Source organism: Megalobrama amblycephala, linkage group LG10, assembly GCF_018812025.1.
Source record: "Megalobrama amblycephala isolate DHTTF-2021 linkage group LG10, ASM1881202v1, whole genome shotgun sequence".
Classification (NCBI taxonomy): domain Eukaryota; kingdom Metazoa; phylum Chordata; class Actinopteri; order Cypriniformes; family Xenocyprididae; genus Megalobrama; species Megalobrama amblycephala.
The window spans coordinates 35,923,069-35,945,767 of record NC_063053.1 but is presented as its reverse complement, the minus strand read 5'-3'; the positions used below and the strand labels follow the sequence as shown (position 1 = coordinate 35,945,767).

Below are 22,699 nucleotides of genomic sequence, written 5' to 3'. Positions count from 1 at the left end.
TGAGCGAGGACGATGTGGAGGTCGAAGGAAGGGGGAGGCCGATGATGCCATAGGAGTGGAGAGCGTAGGCATCACCAGAATCCCGGAAGTACGTGGCGGAAGCTGGGCGTCGACAGCTGGAGGCTGACCTGGAGTGACGAGGGAGCCCAACGGAGTCTCAGGGCAGACGGGCTGCGGAGCCGCCGACGGAATGGTGAGCAAAATACTCTCACGCAAATTCTCTTTCAAGTCTTGCACCTAAACGGACAAATTCACACAAAAATGATGTCAAATTGCCCATCTTAGTGAGTATCCTAACAAACATAGTAGGTTATGTCTTAGGAGAAAAACGAGACAGACATGCGTGTGCGTATCAGTATCAGTGTACTGAATCTGAATTTTGTCTTAAAGGGCGGCAGTCTAACATTCCTGTTTTAATGTTAATCGAATGACAAAAGACAAAGAAATCACTCTTGACTGAATAGCTTTTGTTACTTCAATAATGTTTCATCCTTATTTAACTATTCAAAGAAGTTTTTATGCAGTGTTATTTTATATTTGATTACTTTATTCAATTTCTGTACCTGAAAGCTGTTAGATACCTGAAAATCCTGTAAAGCATTGTTTATTTTATTTGTATCTTAGCTCTCGTGTATTTATTTGTTATCTGTTTCTTGTAGTTTGATTATTAAGTTGGCTTGAAAAAGCCAACTTAATAATTTTCTTCTGAGACTAAAATTTCCAACTTTAACTCCTCCTAGAGCTTTAACTCTACATAAAAAAGACTGTTAAAGCTCGGAAAAATCCCATTGACTTTCATTGACGGAATGTTTAAATGAGCCAAGACTGTTCAAACTCCAACTGTCAAAATTCATATTTAAACTACGGAAGCCCATTAGACTCAAAAACTCAATTAGGCCATGTACACACTGCAGCTAAATTCGGTTGTCAGTTCACCTTTTAGTGCTTAATCGCGTTCTGTACACACACAGTTCAGTATAATACGGGAGTGACAACCGCATTCTACAACCGTATTAACTCCCGAAAAATACAGGTAGTGACAACCGCATTTATAGAAATTCTATGCAGTGTGTACGGAACCGAACTGAACAACTAGTTGTTAATGACGTTTACGTGCACCGGTGCTGTGTATGTGCGGCGAATCACAGGGAAAGCACAAGCCTTTTCAAACGCTTTATGCTGAAAATCGCGATTCATGTCTGCTCACTTTTATAACTCCATAAACCCGTTTGCTTTATGAGACGAGCTCAAAGAACAAGCCTAAACAGCTTATAATGAGTGACCATGGCAACACAGAAAGAGCGCGCTGTGTAAAACTATACAAGCATAAACAAAACACAACGCCTCCATCAACTGTGTTAGTGTGTTTAGTTAAATTGCTGAAAATAACGAGTGTTTTGTCACTTTAATATTACTTTGGTCACGATAACAGATACCAAACATGAGAGACGCCAGAATGTTGCTATGGTTTCCAAGCTGTCAATCATCACATTTTCGAGAGTGAGTCGTGTTTCGTTCACACATGTAATGATAATTTAGGGGATTCGCTTCCGCATTTAAATGCGGTTGTCACTCCTGAAACTTACAGTGTGTACGTGACCTTAGACTCAAGTGCCATTCTATGTACTATTTCTAATCCATTGAAACTCATTCAAACTCATAAACTCATCTATCTATCTATCTATCTATCTATCTATCTATCTATCTATCTATCTATCTATCTATCTGTCTATCTATCTATCTATCTATCTATCTATCTATCTATCTATCTATCTATCTATCTATCTATCTATCTATCAAACTAAATCTATCAAACTAAATCTATCAAACTAAATCTAGCAACACCCTATCACCCACCCGAGTACCCTAGCAACCGCATAGCAACACCTCAGCGACCACCCCGAGTACCCTACCAACCGCATAGCAACACCTCAGTGACCACCCCGAGTACCCTAGCAACCGCATAGCAACACCATAGCGACCACCCTGAGTACCCTAGCAACCACATAGCAACACCATAGCGACCACCCTGAGTACCTTAGCAACTGCATAGCAACACCCTAGCAACCACCCAGAATACCTTAGCAATCGCATAACAACACCCTAGCAACCGCATAGCAACACCCTAGCAACCACCCAGAATACCTTAGCAACCATCCCGAGTACCCAAGCAACCGTATAGCAACACCCTAGCAACCACCCCGAGTACCCTAGCAACCACATAGCAACATCTTAGCAACCACTCAGAGTACCCTAGCAACTGCATAGCAACACCTTAGCAACCACACAGAGCACCCTAGTACTAGTACTATCAAAATGACTAAACTAAAACTGAAACTTTCAAACTGAAAACTTTTAAAACTGCTTCAAACTTTCTGGAACCGGCTTTTTCAAAGCCAACTTAAAGTTTGTCTCGACAAACCTTTTTATCTAGTTTGTTTTTATTTTCTTTATCTTTATTTGGCAATTGTCCAATTTTTTACTGAACATAGCACCCCTTACAGAAAAAACACATGAATTTCACATGTGATCACATGGGGTTTCACATGTTTTTCCCATGGGAAACGTTCCAAAACCACACATTTTCCATGTGCAAAACACGTTTCACATGTGATCCACATATCATCACATGTGCTTTTAACATGTTTTCACATCTTAAATTTCACATGTGCAAAATCACATGTGACCAAGTTCATGTGTTGTTTTTTTTTCTGAAAGGGACATAGCGAACTGCACCAAAACCGTGACATTAAAACTGTGATACAAACTGAACCGTGAGAAATCTGAACTGTCCCACCCCTAGTATTAATGACAAAAAAAACGAGAAAAGATTCCCACAGTGATTCACCTGTGTTTTTCTGCATTGATGCTGGTAACCTCAAGCATGCAATGCTGCACCATGCAGACAGGTGTCAGTATAAAACCCATGATTAATGTTTTCTCAGTCAGCAAACAGCGAAACTTAAAATATTTACTTAGCAGGTGAATCTCACGAAATGTCATATTTCACTCCAGAATCTCTAATGAAAATGTAATTATATTTAAAAGAATTTATATTTATAGAAATGACTTGTAATGAGCTGGTTAAAGCAGGCTGAGGTGCGGATCTAAATGCAGGGTTTTTAATAAAGTAACACAGATAAAAAAGAACTCAAGGAACAAAGGAACAAAACCATGAGGATAACAGAACCAGAAGCAACCATTATGTACAACAACTGGCCAAGTAACAAGTGAAACACAAGGTCTATAAATACATGGGGGCAAACAAGCTTAACAAGGTAGTGAAGAAACAAGATACACCTATGGAGACTAATCAACTTGAAAAACTACAAAACATGGCACAAGACACAAAATAACAAGTCCACACAGACACAGGGAATACATGACATTACTCTTTTTAGGATAATTAAGACTGCAAGCATTGAATGACAAAGCACATTTCTCTCCCAAATTGTTGCCATAATCGCACCCACGGTTTAATGCAGTTTAACAATCTAATGCAAAAATTAATGTATTATTTAAATACATAATGGTAGTATTTGTTGTACTACATACTTTCTGTACTACTATATACATACTTGCATATTATTTAATAGTGGAGGGAAGTGTTCTCTCCTCACATTTCAGCCCACTCTCTGTTGTTTAATTTTGTAAATATCAAGCTAAGTTTACAGGATGATGGGCAGAGGACCGGTCGCTGTGACCACAGGGGAAATAACAGCATTATTTTCCACACTGTCAATCTGCGGCTCACGCTAACACACTCTCCCTCAGTGCTGCAGGGCCACTGAATCTGGTGCTTTATCAATGCATTTAACAATCATTTGAGGTGATGATTTGACAATATCATTATCAACTCTAGTGACGGAGCATGTGAGATATATTGATTAATCTTGTCAACTTCCTCTTCTGCACAGTTGTTCCTCAGGCTCTTGTTTAGCACCTCTGCATCTACATTTATGCATTTGGCAGAGGCTTTCATCCAAAGTGATTTAGACCCTGTTTATGCCTGGTATTAACATCCAGCTCAGGTAACCGATCACAGCAGCTGAGACAGATCACTGTCATCTGTGGCCACTTCTGAGGGAACAGTCTCTGATTTCATAACTAGATGCATCACTTACTATTATCAGTGTGTTATGGGATGTTGATGGATAAACAAAATTTTGGCCCAAATATATTTCCAAATTTTTATGACTGGTAACTTATTGTCATTTTAGATGATCACCAGGTAAACAGTGCCTTTCAGTACAAAGTATGAGTTTAATCTATATGTGTGTGTTGCCTGGGAATCAAACCCATAACCTTCATGTTGCTCACACCATGCTCTCGATTATTAATATTATTATTATAAAAGTTTCTGTCCTCATTTTTCCCATCACTGTGCATCATGTTTTTACATCTGCTTTTGCTGTCTAATTTTGACCTATGCCCCATTTATTATTTTTAGTAAAAAGATTTCATTTGTTAACATTAGTTAACTATAACAATGAAAAACTCTTAATCTCAGTTAATGTTAGTTTCAACATTTACTAATGCATTGTTAAAATCAAAAGTTATATCTGTTATTATGTAATTAAAGGTGCCCTAGAACTTTTTTTTAAAAAGATGTAATATAAGTCTAAGGTGTCCCCTGCATGTGTCTGTGACGTTTCAGCTCAAAATACCCCATAGTTTTTTTTTTAATTAATTTTTTTAACTGCCTATTTTGGGGCATACTTATAAATGCGCCGATTCAGGGTGTGTGGCCCTTTAAATCTCGTGCTCCACGCCCCAAGAGCTTGTGCTTGCCTTAAACAACATAAAAAAAGTTCAAACAGCTAATATAACCCTCAAAATGAATCTTTACAAAGTGTTCGTCATGCAGCATGTCTAATCGCGTAAGTACAGTGTTTATTTTGATGTTTACATTTGATTCTGAATGAGTTTGAGGCTATGCTCGGTGGCTAACAGCTAATGCTACACTGTTGGAGAGATTAATAAAGAATGAAGTTGTGTTTATGAATTATACAGACTGCAAGTGTTTAAAAATGAAGATAACGACAGTCTTGTCTCCGTGAATACAGTAAGAAACGATGGTAACTTTAACCACATTTAACAGTACATTAGCAACATGCTAACGAAACATTTAGAAAGACAATTCACAAATATCACTAAAAATATCATGTTATCATGAATCATGTCAGTTATTATCGTTCCATCTGCCATTTTTCGCTATTGTTCTTGCTTGCTTACCTAGTCTGTTGATTCAGCTGTGCACAGATCCAGACGTTCTGCCCTTGTCTAATGCCTTGAACATGGGCTGGCATATGCAAATATTGGGGGCGTACATATTAATGATCCTGACTGTTACGTAACAGTCTGTGTTATGTTGAGATTCGCCTGTTCTTCGGAGGTCTTTTAAACAAATAAGATTTATATAAGAAGGAGGAACAATGGAGTTTGAGACTCACTGTATGTCTTTTCCATGTTCTGAACTCTCAACTATGCCAAGGTAAATTCAATTTTTGAATCTAGGGCACCTTTAAAGGGATAGTTCACCCAAAAATGGATCCCATGATTTACTCACCCTCAAGCCATCCTATATGACTATATGTCTTCTTTCAGACGAACACAATCATATTAAAAATATTCTTTGCTCCTCCAAGCTTTATAATTGCAGTGAATGGGGGGGCCGCATTTTGAAGCCAACAAAATGCATTCATCCATAATAAAGTAATCCATACGGCTCCGGGGGTTAATAAAGGCATTCTGAAGCGAAGCGATCGGTTTATATAAGACAAATATCCATATTTAAAACTTCATTAACTATAATAGCTAGTTTTCAGCAGATGGCCGTACGCCTCAATTTGAGTAACAACCTCTGACACGACACATGACGTTTTGACAAACATGGAAGCGCAGCGGAGAGAGCAAAACTAAACATAGGCCTAAAACAATAATTTTTAAAGAGAAATGTAAAATCCTGTACCGCGAATAAGAGAATTAGTTTGAATCGTGAGAAACATGCTACTCTTAAATCTTGCACCATACATTGCATCATCCACAGGAAGCTAGTTATTTGAATTTAAAAAGTTTTAAATATGGATATTTTTCTTACAAAAGCACATTGCTCCGCTTCAGAAGGTCTTTATTAACCCCCTTATTATGTATGGATGTATTTTCTTTATTTTTTTTGCTTCAAAATGTGCGCCCCCCTTCACAACCATTATAAGGCTTGTAGGACTAAAGATATTTTTTAATATATCTCTGATCATATTTGGCTGAAAGAAGATATATACGCCTAGGATGGATTGAGGGTGAGTAAATCATGGGATCATTTTCATTTCAGTGTGAACTAACCCTTTAATTAACTAACAAGGAACTGTTGTGTTTTTATAAACTATAACATTAACAAAGATGAATAAATACTGCAACAAATATATTGCTCATTTTTAGTAAATGCATTTGACTAATATTAACAAATGAGACCTTAATGTAAAGTGTTACCATCATTTGTATTTGCAGATTCTTTTTGTGCCCGTGCCAAAGACAAATTTCCATTATATTAACATGGAGAACAAGTAATGGATTGAAAACTGTGCCCAGGGAAAAAAAAATCTGAGGAATTTCATTTGAAGTAATTTGTATTCAAAAAGCAAAAAGGCAGACGGAGTGGAATGTACAATCTTGGTGACTTCACCGCAGCACATTTAGAGCTGAATAAAATCTGGCCAATTTCTCCTAATATATATAACATGTCATGAGGTGTGTTTTAAGCGTATTACTAAACCTGAAATTCATTAGATAATCTAGCATGTTCCCTTTCCCTTCAGATCGCAGATCTGATTTAGCACAACACGCGTGTGTTTCTATCATCATGTGGATAAAGGTAATCTTAAAGGCAATTCTTTCAGCGTTGCTAAAAGCCAATCATTTCATGAAATCCACTGAGCTTGAGAGAATGTGTGCGCATCGACAATTGGAATAGATTAAGCGAAGGCCTCTGGATGAAAGAACACAACCTTTTGAATTCCTCAATTACGCTCGAAGCGAGCCCTTGAGCTCATTGTGAGGTATGTTTACCGTACATATTCCTAGTGTTTTTAAATGACAATGCTGCTTTGTTTTTTTATATGCTACACCTGCCTTCTTGATCAACAGATAAAGTTTGTCACAACCTCATTTCTGAGTCTATCAAACTGCTTGACAGGGAAAGAAAATGACCTGTTTGGTTGCCATGACAAAATCCTGTCCTCCAAAATTTTGACTTGGCTATATCTGAGGGAACAGAGAAAGCATTTCATCACACTGATGCGTGTCAGTCGGATGCGTTGGCGGAATCGCATGACTCGGAGGTTACGGAGTCGCCTCCCCCTCTCCGTGAGCGATTATTCCAGCATTAGGAGGCTTATGGAGGCTCGCTGAGTGACGGACAGGACCAGCTGAGGCTTGAATCCACAACACGACGTGCTGAGAAGATTGCAGCCCATTCTTTTAGTCTGCGCTTACTGGCGTGTTTAAGAATTATTACAGGAGGTGGACGCTGCAGGTGGACGTGTACCAGAATAGTAAATAGATTTGTTTGGAAACACTCAATGATTCATTATTTTGAAGTTGAACACTGAATAAGCCGGGCGTTTGAAGCACTACCTATGTTTACTGATTAGCCAGGGGGAGGTTTGGTTTTTTTCTTCCTCGTGTCTTTTCGCATTTCTGTCAGACTCACAGGACCTGTCTAAGCTTTTCCATTTCCAGGCACAACTTCAGTAAATTCAGAATGAACTGAGTAGAAGAGATTGAGAACGGTTCACTAAGTGCTACATTTTGTTTTGTTGCTTTTCAGCTCCCAGAGTTTCAGGATCACTGAGCGCATTCTCCTGACACCCCAGTCTGAAAGCAGTATAAACTTATTTTAAAGTCACTGGAGAAAATCACTGGCGTTTATAGAAAGCAATTGATTTTGAGCAGTATCTACAATAGAAGAGTAATGTCGTAATTCTGCACTTGAGTCAGGTATCATTGATCAAGCACAACGGCCGTGACTCGAAGAGGTTAAAGGTGCTGTCTTTGCCAATATTGATGAGTGTGTTCAGTAAAGCAGATGCTCATTTGTTTGATTAATCCTGCAGTAATACCAGAGTTAAACAAGAACGACAAAGCAACATCCCTCAGACAGAAGAACAGATTACTGCATGTGTATCACAACTTAATCGTCATTTTTGCTAACAGTAATGTTTCGTTGTTGCAAAACCATTAGATATAATAATAACAAAAAAATTGCAATGATATTAAGACATTATTGCAGAGAAAGCTGGTATTATTGCAAGTATTGTTTTTCTGCCTCATATAGTATGCATCACTGGCCTCACTTTTTTTCACACAGTTCAGAAAATTTGGCATGAGGTTTGAATGAGGTTTCACAAGGATGAAGATGAAGCCCCAAAGCCACAAACAAACACCATCTGTCTCAAAGTTAAAAGCACATCATGGACACAGAATGAGGAGTAAAAACAAATCTATTATAATTCAATTAATTCATTTCAACAGTAATGGTAAAAGTAATAACTAATAGTTATTACTAAAAAATAATTAAAATTAATAGTAAACTATTAATTTTTTTTTTTTAATCTGTAAAATTCTTCCATAATTCACTATTTTTGAATGTTTGATCAAAAAAATTCTGAGATTTTTAAATTCTAGAGATTTTTTAATGTTTTAAATACACCAAGGCTGCATTTATTTGATCAAAAATACAGTAAAAACAGCAATATTGTGAAATAACATTACAGTTTATAATAGAAATCTTTTGCAACTTTATAAATAAATGTATTGACACTTTGCTCAATAAAAGTATTCATTTCTTTCCTCTAGAGTTCACAAGAAAAATCTGAAGCAGCACAACTGTTTTCAACACTGATAATAATCAGAAATGCTTCTTGAGCAGCAAATCAGAATATTACAATGATTTCTGAAGGATCATGTGACTCTGAAGACTGGAATAAATTATGTTTTACTATATTTAAACAGTAATAGTATTTGACTGTTTTTACTGTATTTTTGATCACATAAATGCACACTTGGTGAGCAGAAGAGATTTTCAAAAATATTAAAAATATATTAATAAACATTTGACATGTAGTGTAAATGTTATAGAATTAAATAGAAAGAATATCAGAGAAAAAACATCATGACAGGACAATTAGGCAAATGTTGGGTAAATGTTTTAGAAGCAAAAAATACAACCCCTTTGACAAAACAATGCTATACAGTAACTCCAGTTACACATTCTTACAGCTGCACACTTTCACGTTTTATTCAACAGTGCAAAAGCAACAGAGGTAAATGTTCCCATCTGTGATCATTCCAGTAAGATCATCCAGTCATCACAGATAGCTGTTATTGTTGTCATGGGCTCCCTGCTGTCTGTAGACTATTTGTGGCTTTCTTGGCTCTATAAATGGAAGCCTACTGCAGTCAAGAGTTATCGGGACACTACACACTCTCACTCATGTGAAGCTGAACACGGAGGGCACGAGAATGCCAGTATAGCAGCCTCTGTACAAACAAGCCTTCAGCACAAGCACACACATGGCCTTGGAAAAGCCACACAGGACCTTGGGGAAGGTAAGTGGCCAAATGGCCAAAACATTGAGCTCTAGAAAGGAAAAGCAAGTGGCTATAGCAGTGAATTGTTGTGTGGAATTCGTCCTTGATTGACAGTGTCTCTATTTAACGTAAAACATTTTTCTATCAGTGTATAAACTGTGCAGTTGAATTGAATTGAAAGGGTCATTGTCAATGAAGATGGTAAAAAGTAATGCTGCTGGAAAGTTCACGGTCAGAAAGGCAACAGGTGTACAGGGCAACACGACAAGTTTTGGAGTCTTATTTGATATTATGCTTAATGCAAATCTAATATATGGCATGCAAAACACACACACAGACACATATGGTAACGCTTTACAATAAGGTTTCATTTGTTAACATTGGTTAACATGAACTAATAATGACCAATACATACAGCATTCATTAATCTTAGTTAATGTCAACATTTACTAAGACATCCAGAACAGTAAAAATATATTGTTCATTGTTAATTCATGCTGTTAGTGCATTAATTAATGTTAACAAATAAGAATGTTACCTTATAGCTTTTACAACATTTAAATTCAAAAGAGACACTCTATTTTCCATCTTAGTACAACTACAGTGGGAAGTCTAGAGCAACAACGTTTAATTGATGAATAATATTTATTACAATATAATTTGAATGTGTAAATGATAATATACTTGACTGACTCTTATTAACATTGCTCCCAGGGCTGGGGAGTGTTACGGGAGTGTTATGTACATAACACCTTGTGTTGGCTCTGCCTCGTGTGTGTGGTGTTGCATAAGCTATATTTATCTATCAGGCATTATGCAAGACGCTTCAGCTTTTACTCTTGGTTTAGCGCCAACTTTTCATTTGTGTCAAATAATCCAGGCAGGTTACCATGAAATAAGATTACAACCATACATAATCAATTATGTGTTAGTGTAATGACAGGTGAGCTCTCAGGCAGTTTCTCACTGCAAAGCGATGCATAATGAAAGGGTGCAGAATGGTAGGGGAGGTACAGAACTGCCTCTCCAAACATTGTAAATATAGAGCCCTGCCAGTGTTTCCCAGCTTTGATGCAGTCTCTTATCATATGGCAAAACCCAAAAGCCCTTAACAGCCTTTGGACTCTTTGAGGCGAGTTGGAAGCTGCATGGGTGTGATCACTGTAGTGGGAGGGGGTTCAGGCAGGCTGGGGTATAAATTCTTCTAAAACCCAACGACACACCCACACGTGGGTTTTCAAACCCCTGTTGACATGCTAGCATTTATGCAAACTTAACTCAGTGGCATTAAAAACATGTGGCTTGAGTCTGCTGCCACAGGCATTCTGGTTTTGCTTATCCTTCAACTGTCTGCAAACAAAGTTCCTCTCAAGACAGCAACATTAGAAGACATTAGATACGTAGTTACTGCTTATGGTAATTCCAAAGGTGAATTCAGGCAGGACAGAATGAAAATAGATGGTTATTTACAGTGCAGATGCAAACTACCAACAAGGCCAGTTATTAGCTTCAAAAGGTCAGAGTAATCACAGCAAATAGTTAAGACAATGTGAGCTTAACCCTCTACTGCATCTACTACACTTTTATTTTTCATGAAAAGCAAACACATCTTCAGAGCATTTACAGACTTGTTAACGTATAAATCAGCAGGTTGATTTGTTAAAATTGTCCTTAGCTCAGCAGATTAGATTCACAGACATATATCAAGAAAGTAAACACTCAGATGTTATATTATTATTTTTATTTTTATTTTTATTTTTTTGTGAATTCGAGATTTTATGGCCCAGAATTTAAACCTGTGCCAACCTACTTTGGATCTCATTTACTGTAATAAGTTAATGAAATTGAAAACAGGATTCTTGCCAGTCTTTGCATCCATTTCAAGGCTTTGTGCTAAATTCATAAAATAAATTGTTTGAAGCAGAAAAAAAAATATCAATATCACCATATTTTGTGCACATAGTGTCCTTACATCCTGCATCTGTCTGTCAGATTCAAAATCAGGTCCCCTGAAGCACAATGCATTGTGTGTTTGACCAACATTGGAGGCGAACATGCTAACAAGGATGCTAAAGAGCGTCCCAAACCTTGCTCCCATTCGGTGTCACAGCAACAATTTAACTGGTCCTATTTGCACTGCTCCGAGAGAGATTAGAACCAGTATCAACTGGCATGGGAGGCAGACACGTTAACAAGGATGTTAACAAAGACCCCCTAAATCTCACTCCCATTCGGGTCATGGCAACATTGTAACTGGTCCTATTTGCACCCCTCTGATCCGGATTTGAACCAGCGTTGACCGAGATGGGAGGTAAACACACTAACAAGGACACTCAAGAGCACCCTAAACCTTACTCCCATCTGGGTCCAAATGAGATTTGAAACAGTGTCAGCCAGCATGGGAGGTGGTCATGCTAACAAAGCAGTTAAAGATCCCACCCCGCAAAGCAGTCAGTCCTATCTGGGCCATGAAACCAATGTAACTAGTCCTTCATGCACCACTCTGAGAGGGATTTGAACCTTGTTGACCGGCAATTGAGGTGGATGCACTAAAAATGGATGCTAAAAACCCTCCCAAACCTCGCTTCTATCCAGATCATGGCAATATTGTAAGTACTGTAGTTGTATTTGCACTGCTTCAAGTGAGATTCGAACCAGCATCTGCTAGCATGGGAGGCAGGCATGTTAACAAGGACATTAAAGACAACCTTAAACCTCACTCCCATCCAGGTAATGACAACAATTTAACTGGTCCTATTTTAATTGCTTTGAGTGGGATTCAAACAAGCATTAACTGGTATGGGAGGTAGTCATGCTAACAGTTACACTAAAGACCCCCCTAAATCTCACTCCCATCCAGATTCACAGCAACAATGTAACTTTGTCCTATTTGCACCACTCTGTGTGGGATTCGAAACAAGCTTCAACCAGCATGGTAGGTGGATACACTAACAAGGCAGCTAAAGGCCCCCCTAAACCTCACTCGGAACCAATGTAACTGGTCCTACTCACACCTGCTCTGAGCGGGATTTGAACCTTGTTGACGAGCACTGGAGGCGAAAATGCTAACAAGGATGCTAAAGAGCCCCCCTAAACCTCACTCCCATCCGGGTCATGGCAACAATGTAACTTTGTCGTATTTGCACCACTCTGAGTGGGATTCGAACCAGCATCAATCAACATGGGAGACGGACACACTAACAAGAACGCTAAAGAGCCGACCTAAACCTTACTCCCATTCAGAAAAATGGCAACATTTTAACTGGTCTCACTCTGAGTGGAATTCAAACCAGTGTCAGGGGGATGGGAGTCAGACACACACTAACAAGGATGCTAAAGAGCCCCCTAATCCTCACTCCCATTTAGGTCATGGCAACATTGTAACTGGTCATATTTGCACCACTCTGAGCAAGATTCAAACCATTGTCAACAACTGGAGGCAGGCAAGTTAACAAGGACACTAAAGAGCCCCCCTAAAATGTAACCGGTCCTACATGCTCCGCTCTGAGCAAGATTCAAACCATTGTCAACAATTGAAGGCAGGCAAGTTAACAAGGACGCTAAAGACCACAGCCTCTAGCATGAGTCACTTGTGTGCCTCTTGAGGCCAGGAGTGTGAGGTTTATGGCTCATTTCCACAGAGTTCGGACTTGTGTCCTTGGTAGTTCGCACTAGTTTGGTATCTTGCATCTACCAGCAATTGTCAATAGTGGAGGAGAAAACCCATGTAATTTAAAAAATACTACTTTATTGTGTCATGAAATGTAGTTTTAAGAGTTTTTCAGACAAGAATGTAGTTGTTTAAAGCTCATATCTGTTGTGTATTTATAAAGATGGCACCTGTTTGAAAATTTGATCTGACGTTTTCGGAGATCCAGGCGATCACCGGGCGCCCAGTGCTCAAGTACCCAGCTGAGAACAGCCTTACCTTGGCTAGTCCTTCTGACATTTTCTGCTGGCTCTCATGTCTCTGTAGTGTTTAAACATGAGATATAACTCGTCTTATGTTTATCTTACGTTTATCTATCTAATCTTATGATATATTTTATTTTATTATAGGCTACGTGTAGGCTACATATACAGTGAAGATAATCAGTGTACATATGCACATATTGCCTGAACCACACATTAATGGGTTTCATATTTTTAAAAATGAAAACGAAAATGGGAAGGGTTGTGTTTTATATTTCGTTTTGTTATAAATATAGCCAGCATGAAGTGAAGAAAATCAATGTATGTGTTGCCTGAACCACATTTGTGTGGCACCTCTTGTGTTGTCATTCCCCTTGTAGCACGTACAAGTGACTAAACTTTGTCAAACAATCAACGTTCTGCAATGCGTCTTGCTCCACCCTTTAGGTACAGATGACTGTGCTAGGTACCCCAAAGAAAAGGGTCCCAAAAGGGTTCGGGATATTGGTACCATTCACAATTTCTGACAATGGAAATGGACATAATTTCTTACCATACTGTACTGTACCATACCGCTCGGTGGAAACGAGCTGTAAGTTGCACAACTCTTCCGAGCTGGCCTTACATATAGTTTTAGCTAAAGTGCATTATTAGGCACAATGAATACTGAATTATGTGTCTAATCCATTGTCATACAGCCATACTTTTAATATGTACATACAGAATGTTGCTATGCAACAATAATAATAATCGGCTATGGGTGCTGTACTGTCATATGGTGAACAGATGTTTCATAGCTCAAACTAGTGTTTTAGAATAATAATAATAAAAAAAAATCAACAAATCATGTCAAGTTCACAACAGCTATGTCTGATACCAGGCGACGTGCCTGAATTGCTAATATAAACACCAATACATAGATATTGTAGGTCAATTTGTTTGTTGTAAATTTGAAGTGATTAGTTTTTTGAGGGGAACAAGACCTGCCGTTCTTGTTCACTATTTAATATACCGACTCATGTTTCTCATTCACATTAGTCTTGTTTTCTGTTCTGCTGTAAACAACTCTGAAATGAGGTGTCAGCTGCGTTTTAAACTCAGATGCCAAATGTTCTGGTAAATGAACTTTACCAGAACAGGCCTAGAGCAAAAATACAACCAAAGGTCAACTCTGCATTATTGCTGTATGCTGCCAAATCGTTACTTGATAAACTAAATCTGGACTGTAAACAGTTTCTTTCAAAGCCCAAAGCGATTATTTTTAGAAAACAACCTGTGCAAGTCTAACCGGTGAAAGCCACCCAGCATTCAGTGCATCGGGTCTTCAAGTTTTGTTGAATTAGTAATCAAGGAGTTGCTGGATCTGAGTCCTGTGTTCTGGATAAAACACTATGCTGGGAACAGCTTGGGACAAACACACCCCATGCTTGGGTACGGAATGGAAATCTGAGCCTTGAGGAACGGTATGATCCACATAACACTGTGGGCTACAGAGAGTGAGATTTTATAGTCGAGTAGGAAATGCCTGCTGAGGCCTTTGACTGCTTCTGTTTGTTTGTGGTTTTCGCTGTCACTGTGGATACACTACAGGGGAGCTGCAAGCTCTGTGTGTAACCCCCTTTTGGTGATAGCGTAAAAGTTTCTAAAGACTAAAATCTTTATTTGCAGACACTCTGAAACTGCATGATAGCGTTGACTGTCCCAAATCCTGCATTAGTGACAGTTCTGAGCTGTGATGAAGGCAGATTTTTTTTTTTACAGTCAATTACTAGTATCACTGGTATCTTTAAAAGTATAATGCAAATGTTGCATTTTATGTTGCTCATAACAATAAATGGAAATTGCTCAAAAAACATGGTTATTTTTGATTGGCCATCAATGGAGAAAGATGGTTTTTGTGATCAGAATAGTCGCTGCATCTACTATCGGGGACATGCTAACCAGCAAAACCTTAACCTTATGGCCTTTGCTGTGTTTCACCCGTTTCACTTAAAACAGGCATCGTAACAGAAGGGGCCTTTACTTGCGCCTGTAAAAGAGCCCTGCCCACAGCCTTCATGCTGTGCACAAATGAGTCAGAAATTTACCGGGGCCTGGGGCAAATATTGCACCAAAAGGAATAAAAATGACCCTAAAATCCAAGATATGGTGCCAAAAATGTCACTGTGTAAGTTCTTGTTTTCAATATTTATAAGCAATAACACGAGCAAGAGTGCTGTTTTCACGAATATCAGCACGTTTGCAAATGTGATATAGATTTTATACAACAGTTCAATAAACAAGAAGTTAATATTAGGTGACTTGCCTAGTAAATTGCTTTTGGTCTGTTTTACCAACGAAAACTGTTCCAAACAAATCCACTGTAGAGCCATTGTGCGTCTTTGAGGAACACAATGATGTTTCGTTACTGAATGAAACGGTCTAATTATAGTATTTATTAATTTTTTTTCAATTGCTAACATCCTTTTGTCCAACATCTTTAGTCGAAAAAAATTCTAAACACAATTAGCACATCATCCGTCTGTTGTGATCATGCCAGTATACAATTCATGTTGTTTTCACACAAAATGCAATCAATAACACGTTTCTAAAATGCTTAAATTTTCTTTTCATACAAGCTTACCCAATACTAAAATCATGAATCTTCCTGGTCTTATTTACAATGCTTAAACACAGCATCTCAGAAATGAAGACCTAATGTTCCAGTCTTTAAGTATAGTATAAAACCTCTACTTCTGCAACAACAGCAGCTCAAACGTATTAAAAACATATGCATGGAAATTGCAATTGATAAAAAAACAAAACAAAAAAACAATTGATAAGCATTTTTTAATAGCAGATCACTGAAATATTGAGAAATAGCAGATTCCAATCTCAGCTGTGGCATAGTCAGGTGTTGAAGTTATTTTCATTGCATGGACATACAGTAAAATAGGACTGGTTTTGGTTTTGTACAGTGTGTGGATGCAGAAAAACACAGAGAGGCAGAGAGAGAGAAAAAAATAATGTCTGGTTGAGGGAGAAGAATAGATGAAGGAGGAGAGGAGTAGTTGGATCAGGACAAGGGAGAAGAAGAGATATGGGAGAGGAGGAAGAGTGTGTGCTGGGTTATGTTTTTCCCCTTACACTTGTGGAACCTATGAGAGCTCACAATTCCTAGTTTATATCTCACAATTCTAAGAAAAAAAGTCAGAATTGGGATATGTAAACTCACAATTGCAAGAAAAAAAAAAAAAAAAAAAATAGAATTGTGAGGCAAAAACAATGACCTTTTATTCTTTTTTATTCTGTGGTGGAAAAAAAAGCTTCCATAATAACCAAAGGCCATGTATGTTGGATTTGTTGTTGATCAGCGACAGCAATTTCATGTTTTCATTTCAGTAAAAGCTTTGTGTAAACTTTTACTCCAACAATTCTGTTCCATATATGCAGAATATGTGGACTGCGTAGGGCACTATACCAAGGACACCATCCCGCCCTCTATTGGGCAACATCAACACCAAGAATGCACACAGTCAACACTCAACCAAAAATGTAGAATGGCTTACATTTATGTATGCATTCTACTTTTACAGCAGTAAAAGGAAACTGAATTATGAAAACAATGTATTTCATATTTTCTGCAGGTAGAACTGAAACATGACAGTAATGCAGTTTTCATAATGCCATCATCTGTTAGTATTTTGACAGTCATTGTGCTTTGATTGATTATATGTTCATGTTGGAATAGAAAACTAGTGCTATGTTTTGACAGAAACAGTCAATTTTGAATCAGGTTTGCTGTGTTTTGATCGAGTCAGTATATGTAGAAAAAGGTTTTTAGCATTTTAAAATTTAGAGTTTGTGTTTATTTAACAAAATATGGTTTTGGGCAGAAAACGAATTGGCTAATTGTGGTACATTGATGTCATACACCGATCAGACTGCGCAGCGCTGCTTCAAGACGAACAGACTCAACGACTCACTCAAACTTGCAATGACTCACTCGTTATTTCATTTTTAGCTGAGTGACTAAGATTGAATGGTGTTTTTATTTTTGTTCGTGATTGTGACTGGTTAAAGATATTGAATGTGTTTATAAATAAACTATTAAGAGTGAAATATGAGAAAACATTATAAATATAACAGAGATAATAAAATAATTTGACAATAAATGGACCTCCGAATAGCAAAGGCCGCCTCTGATTGCTGTGCATCTGATAATGGGGTAAGGTTACATTTGCATAACAGAGATCATTTGATAGAACAAAATTTGGATAATTTTGATTGCTTGCTTTTATGCAAAGATTATATTTAGCATTTTGCAGTGCTGTATTAACAACTGCAATGCTCATGGCATGTCATTTGAAATGTTCAGTCACAGCATACATAAGACTATTTTTTTGAACGTAACTGTCGATTTGCATGAAAAGTAACGTTCGGTGAATTCAAAACTCAAATTTAAAAACAACAAGACAAGCAGACTGGTCTACTTTTTTCTACACTTCTGTATAGTACCACTATAGCGCCACTTTCTCTCTCTGTTTGAACACCAAACACTTTCGACAAGAACTTCACGGTTGGTCTTTAAAGTCTATTTTTATCTGGCATCCATGAGATTAGGAAAGGTTGAAAGTCAAAGCCACAATCAAAGCTATTGTAACTCACCTAAGGCTTGAAACGTACAAAAAAATAAATAAAGCAAACTATGTTCTCATTACCAGTGCCATGAGTGCAAGTACCTATCATCATCATCATCATCATCAGTAAATTAAGAAAATGCAAGTGCGAGAAGGCGAGGGATTTAATATGAGTAAGGCACAGGAACTTTTGTAACAGTCATTAATTGTTCAAGCATGAGATGACCTACAATTATCAAACCTGCTATATTGCATCATGTTGATTCCTTTCATTTAGTTTATCCACTCTGACTAATTCATGGCTGGAGGGTTGAAAATCTCCCTCTAAGCTTAATTAGTGATCTTCATTAAGAAGATACACAAGCCTATTGACTTTAAATTGATGCACTGCCACGGCTGCATCACTCTGTATTCACGTCTCTTTTTAAGCCTTCAGACTGTATAGCAAAAATTAGATGCTAAATTGATGAGTTAATTCCATTATCTGGATTTGCTCAACGTGAGTGATGTACCTTGCATTTTAAATGATAATTAATGGCGGTTTTTGATGGGAAAATATATTTGACACTCCTCCATTGTCAAGGTTTAGAAAAAATAAATAAACAAGATAGTGTTTCTCAACTGACTGAGTGACAGAAAGTACGACTAAAAATAATTCTTTTTGTAATCATGAGCATATTGTGAGATAATATGGGAACTTGCAAGCTCAAGAGTAATTGTCCAATTAAATGTGCCTCAATGTGGTACTGTTCATGAAGAATGAGGCAGCGCTTGGGAAGTGGCACTATCAAATGACCGAAGAAGCCCTCTGAGTAAAATCACTTACGTTAAATCCTCTCAAATATGGCTTTGGACTTTTTTTTTAAAATCTAATACAAAAATAAAGATGAGCTGTTCTACGTATTACAAAAAGAGAGAGAGCTACGAGGAGAACTGCCCCACTCCCCCTACTTAAAATTCATTAATTGAACTCCTAATATTCAGTAACTGAATCAACATTGAATGTGTAGCCTAGTGTAATCCAGATTTTAGCTACGAAGCTATTTTATTGAGTTTCTGTGCTCCTGAATGTTTTTGTGTTCGCACAATTATACGTGTGCTACGGTGAAGGCAAATTAAACCTACTGGAACCAACTGCGCGTTCATAGCTTTCAGTCACGACTGGCATGGAGAACTGGAGGGCAAAACATCAATAATACTGCTGCACAGACCTGTCAATTTTCCATCTGTTTGAAGCCAGGGATATTTAAATCACCTCTCAAAAGAAAAAGAAAAAATTGTGTAAACAAAATTTGGATATGGTTTTTGGCACTTGTGATCCATATCCAGCACCTGCTGCAGTATTTCATTCACTAAAAACAACAGGATGCTCTAAAACACTTACCATGAAAAATACTTAAAGTGCCTTAATGTACTAAAACAATATTTAAAGGTTTGGTTAATTATGATTTCACTTTTTCTTTTTTTTTTTTACTTTAATTAGTGTGTAATGTTGCTGTTTGATCATAAACATCATCTGCAAAGTTACGACGCTCAAAGTTCAATGCAAAGGGAGATATTTTCTTTTAAAGAATTCTCTGTTAAGGACTACAACAAATGGCTGGTAGGGACTACAATGAGCTTCTTCCTGGGTTAGTGACATCAACTACATAAATTTATCCACTAACCATTCAGAAACGTCCAGTTTCATTGTAAAAGTTGTAACTTCTTCCTGAGTCTCTCCATTAGTCGACTCCGGTTTGAACAATGTAAGGCTGAACACCGTTACTGACAATCCTCATTTTGGCTGCGTGAGATTCTCCAGCTTTGTTGTTGTTGAGCTGTTGAAGCTCCGCCCTCTTCTGGAAAGGGGGCGGGGAGCAGCAGCTCATTTGCATTTAAAGGGACACACACAAAAACGGTGTGTTTTTGCTCACACCCAAATAGATGCGAATTTGACAAGCTATAATAAATGATCTGTGGGGGATTTTGAGCTGAAACTTCACAGACACATTCTGGAGACACCAGAGACTTATATTACATCTTGTAAAAGGGGCATTATAGGTCTCCTTTAAAAGATCAAATTCAGTGTACACCTTATCGTTGATGCATACTATATTTAAGTGAGCAGATGAGCCCAGAATATGAACGCAACATGCTAAATGGTTGAGTGTTTTTTGTTTTTTTTCTATGGAAAAAAAAATGCTTATTGAGAAACTGTATTGTGTTTATATTCTGGGTTAATCTGCTTGCCTTTACATAGTAAGCATAATCAATAAGGTGTATATTGAATCTGGTCTTTTAGTATAACTGTCTTACTTCATTAGTACTTAGCACAAACCTGGAAAAAAATAACTGGCAGGCTATGGAGAAAAGTCTTGGCGTTCCTATAAAGGTGTGACATCATGTGAAATCTATGAATTAATCAGTTTCCAGCCAATCAGAATCGAATATTCAGACAGACCACTGAATAAAAGCAAGATGGCATAATATACACTTATGGTCATACTGGAAGTTTACCTACATCTTGCATCTAATATTAATTGATGAATTAAATAACAAATAATATTAAGTAAGTTACAAAAATGGACTTTTCAGCAGCAAAATGGAAATGAAGAACATCAAGCTTTTGCTGGTCAGGAGTGTGGCTAGGGTTTTTATGAAGCCTCAGATTTTATTTTATGGTTATCTGAGAGTGTTGGGTCATTTTTCACTATTATTTTTTTTCTTGTTTGCACAACAGCAATTTTAATTGCAATGACAATTTATTTAATATCCGAAGGCGGTATTTTTACATCCCTTTGACACCGCAAGCGAGGCAGGAGACCGCTTCTTTGATTATAATTGGAGGGTTTGCGGGAGTGCAGAACACTATGCAGAACCTCAGAAACTCAAAAAGCCATGTGAAATTGTTCAAGGGACCACACTCTGCGTCATTATAGGCAAGTGATTGCACTGGGAGCATTCAGTCTGTCATGTTGTGTCATTAGCAGTGTAAGTGGGGTATCATTCTGCATGCTCTGAAAATGTGTATGGCAGGGATGTCAAAGACACAGAACATGGGATGAATACGGCATAACTGCATTTATAGCTTGCATCTTTTAAGATTATCTTTCTCTTGAAACTGAATATGTGTGTGATTCTGTCCCAGGCAACCCAGTTAGTTTTCCTACTTTAAAGTGTGTGCAAGTCTTTCACAGCTATAATGACAATTACAAAGGATAAAAGAATAAGTGAATTTTCACAAAGTGTCCCCCTGGTGGATAATTAGATACATTAAAGGTGATTTCTGAAAAACACTGTTTGAAATCAACCCAAACAAACACACCTCTCCCTTCATTGCTTCGCCCACGAAATGCACAAGCACACGATGCAAGAGTTGATGTCTTTATCAAATCTGAAGTGAAGCAAAATAATGCTTTGTTAAAAATAAAGTGAAGATGACGAACGAACAACAAGAGTTTGTTGTTATTTGCCAACTTCTGTGAAACATAGCAAAGCCAATGTTGGAGCAGAAACAACACAACCTCTGCATCCATTTTCAGGCCTTCCTGCTTAGGTCTCTCCCGCTCTGGAAAGCTTTTCTAATATTAATGTGGGTCCTAAAGCTCTTGCCTGATCATAACCCTCTTTATCCAGTGATACTCTTCTGAGCTTTTGTCTTTTGTAATGTCTCTCAGCCATCTCTCTTTTTTACAGTCTTCCTTCATATCTCTTCTTGCTCACTCTCTCTCCTCCCCCATCATGATTGGACACACCCAGGGCAGGACTGAGAGGGCTGGGGACCTCTGGGCTTGAGTTTATGTTTGGGCCCTACAAGATGACCTCAACTAGAACATCATTATGGAGCACAAAATACAAAAACATTAAAATATGCTTTGATGTTCCTATATTAATATGCCTAGCCATGATTTAACATGCCATGCTAGTCAAAGTTTAGCAATAATATTAATTAGTAATTATAATACAATAAAATACTATGTGCTCTCTCAGTTGAGAGAAGATCAAAACCATGAAATAACACTGAGCAATAAAGCCAGAGAAAAAGAAAATTAAGGTTTGAAAAGAAATGTTTTTTCTTGGAAAAAGAAAAAGCATTTTTTTTTGAGGAAAACATTCCAGGAATTTTCTCCATATAGATGAGCATTTGTGGTTAAAAAATATATAATTTAACTTATATTAACTACTATGTACTTACATTTAAATTAATCATTTGATACAATGCACTTATTGTGTACATACATGTTTTTACATTGTACTTATATTTTAAAAAATACCTGCACGTAATTACATCTGTAATTACATTTATAATTACAGTGTTGACCTTCATTTACACCTTACACCAACCCTTAAACCTACCCATACCACCAAACTTGTCCCTAACCTTACCCTTATTCCTTCTCAATAGCAGCAAAACTGTTTACAATACAATATGAACAAAATAAGTACATTGTACTTATTTTTTAATGTAAGTACAGTAGTTAAGGCCACCTAATATAAAGTGGGACCCAATTTTTTTTTTTTTCTAGAGATGGTTTCTCTAGATAAGACCCTTATTCCTTGGGATAACTCATATATCATAGGCTTATGTTATAATAATT

The 22,699-nt window shown here is 37.5% G+C and overlaps 1 protein-coding gene across 1 annotated transcript in view; it reads left to right on the top strand.

Moving 5' to 3' along the window:
* Positions 1 to 9,451: 9,451 nt before the first annotated feature.
* The window catches only part of LOC125277503 (muscular LMNA-interacting protein), a 54,936-nt gene continuing 41,688 nt past the window's right edge, over positions 9,452 to 22,699 (top strand). The window contains exon 1 of the mRNA XM_048205913.1: positions 9,452 to 9,606. Within this exon, the coding sequence (XP_048061870.1) occupies positions 9,571 to 9,606 (36 nt within the window). The 5' untranslated portion in view covers positions 9,452 to 9,570. The remainder of the gene's footprint in view (positions 9,607 to 22,699) is intronic.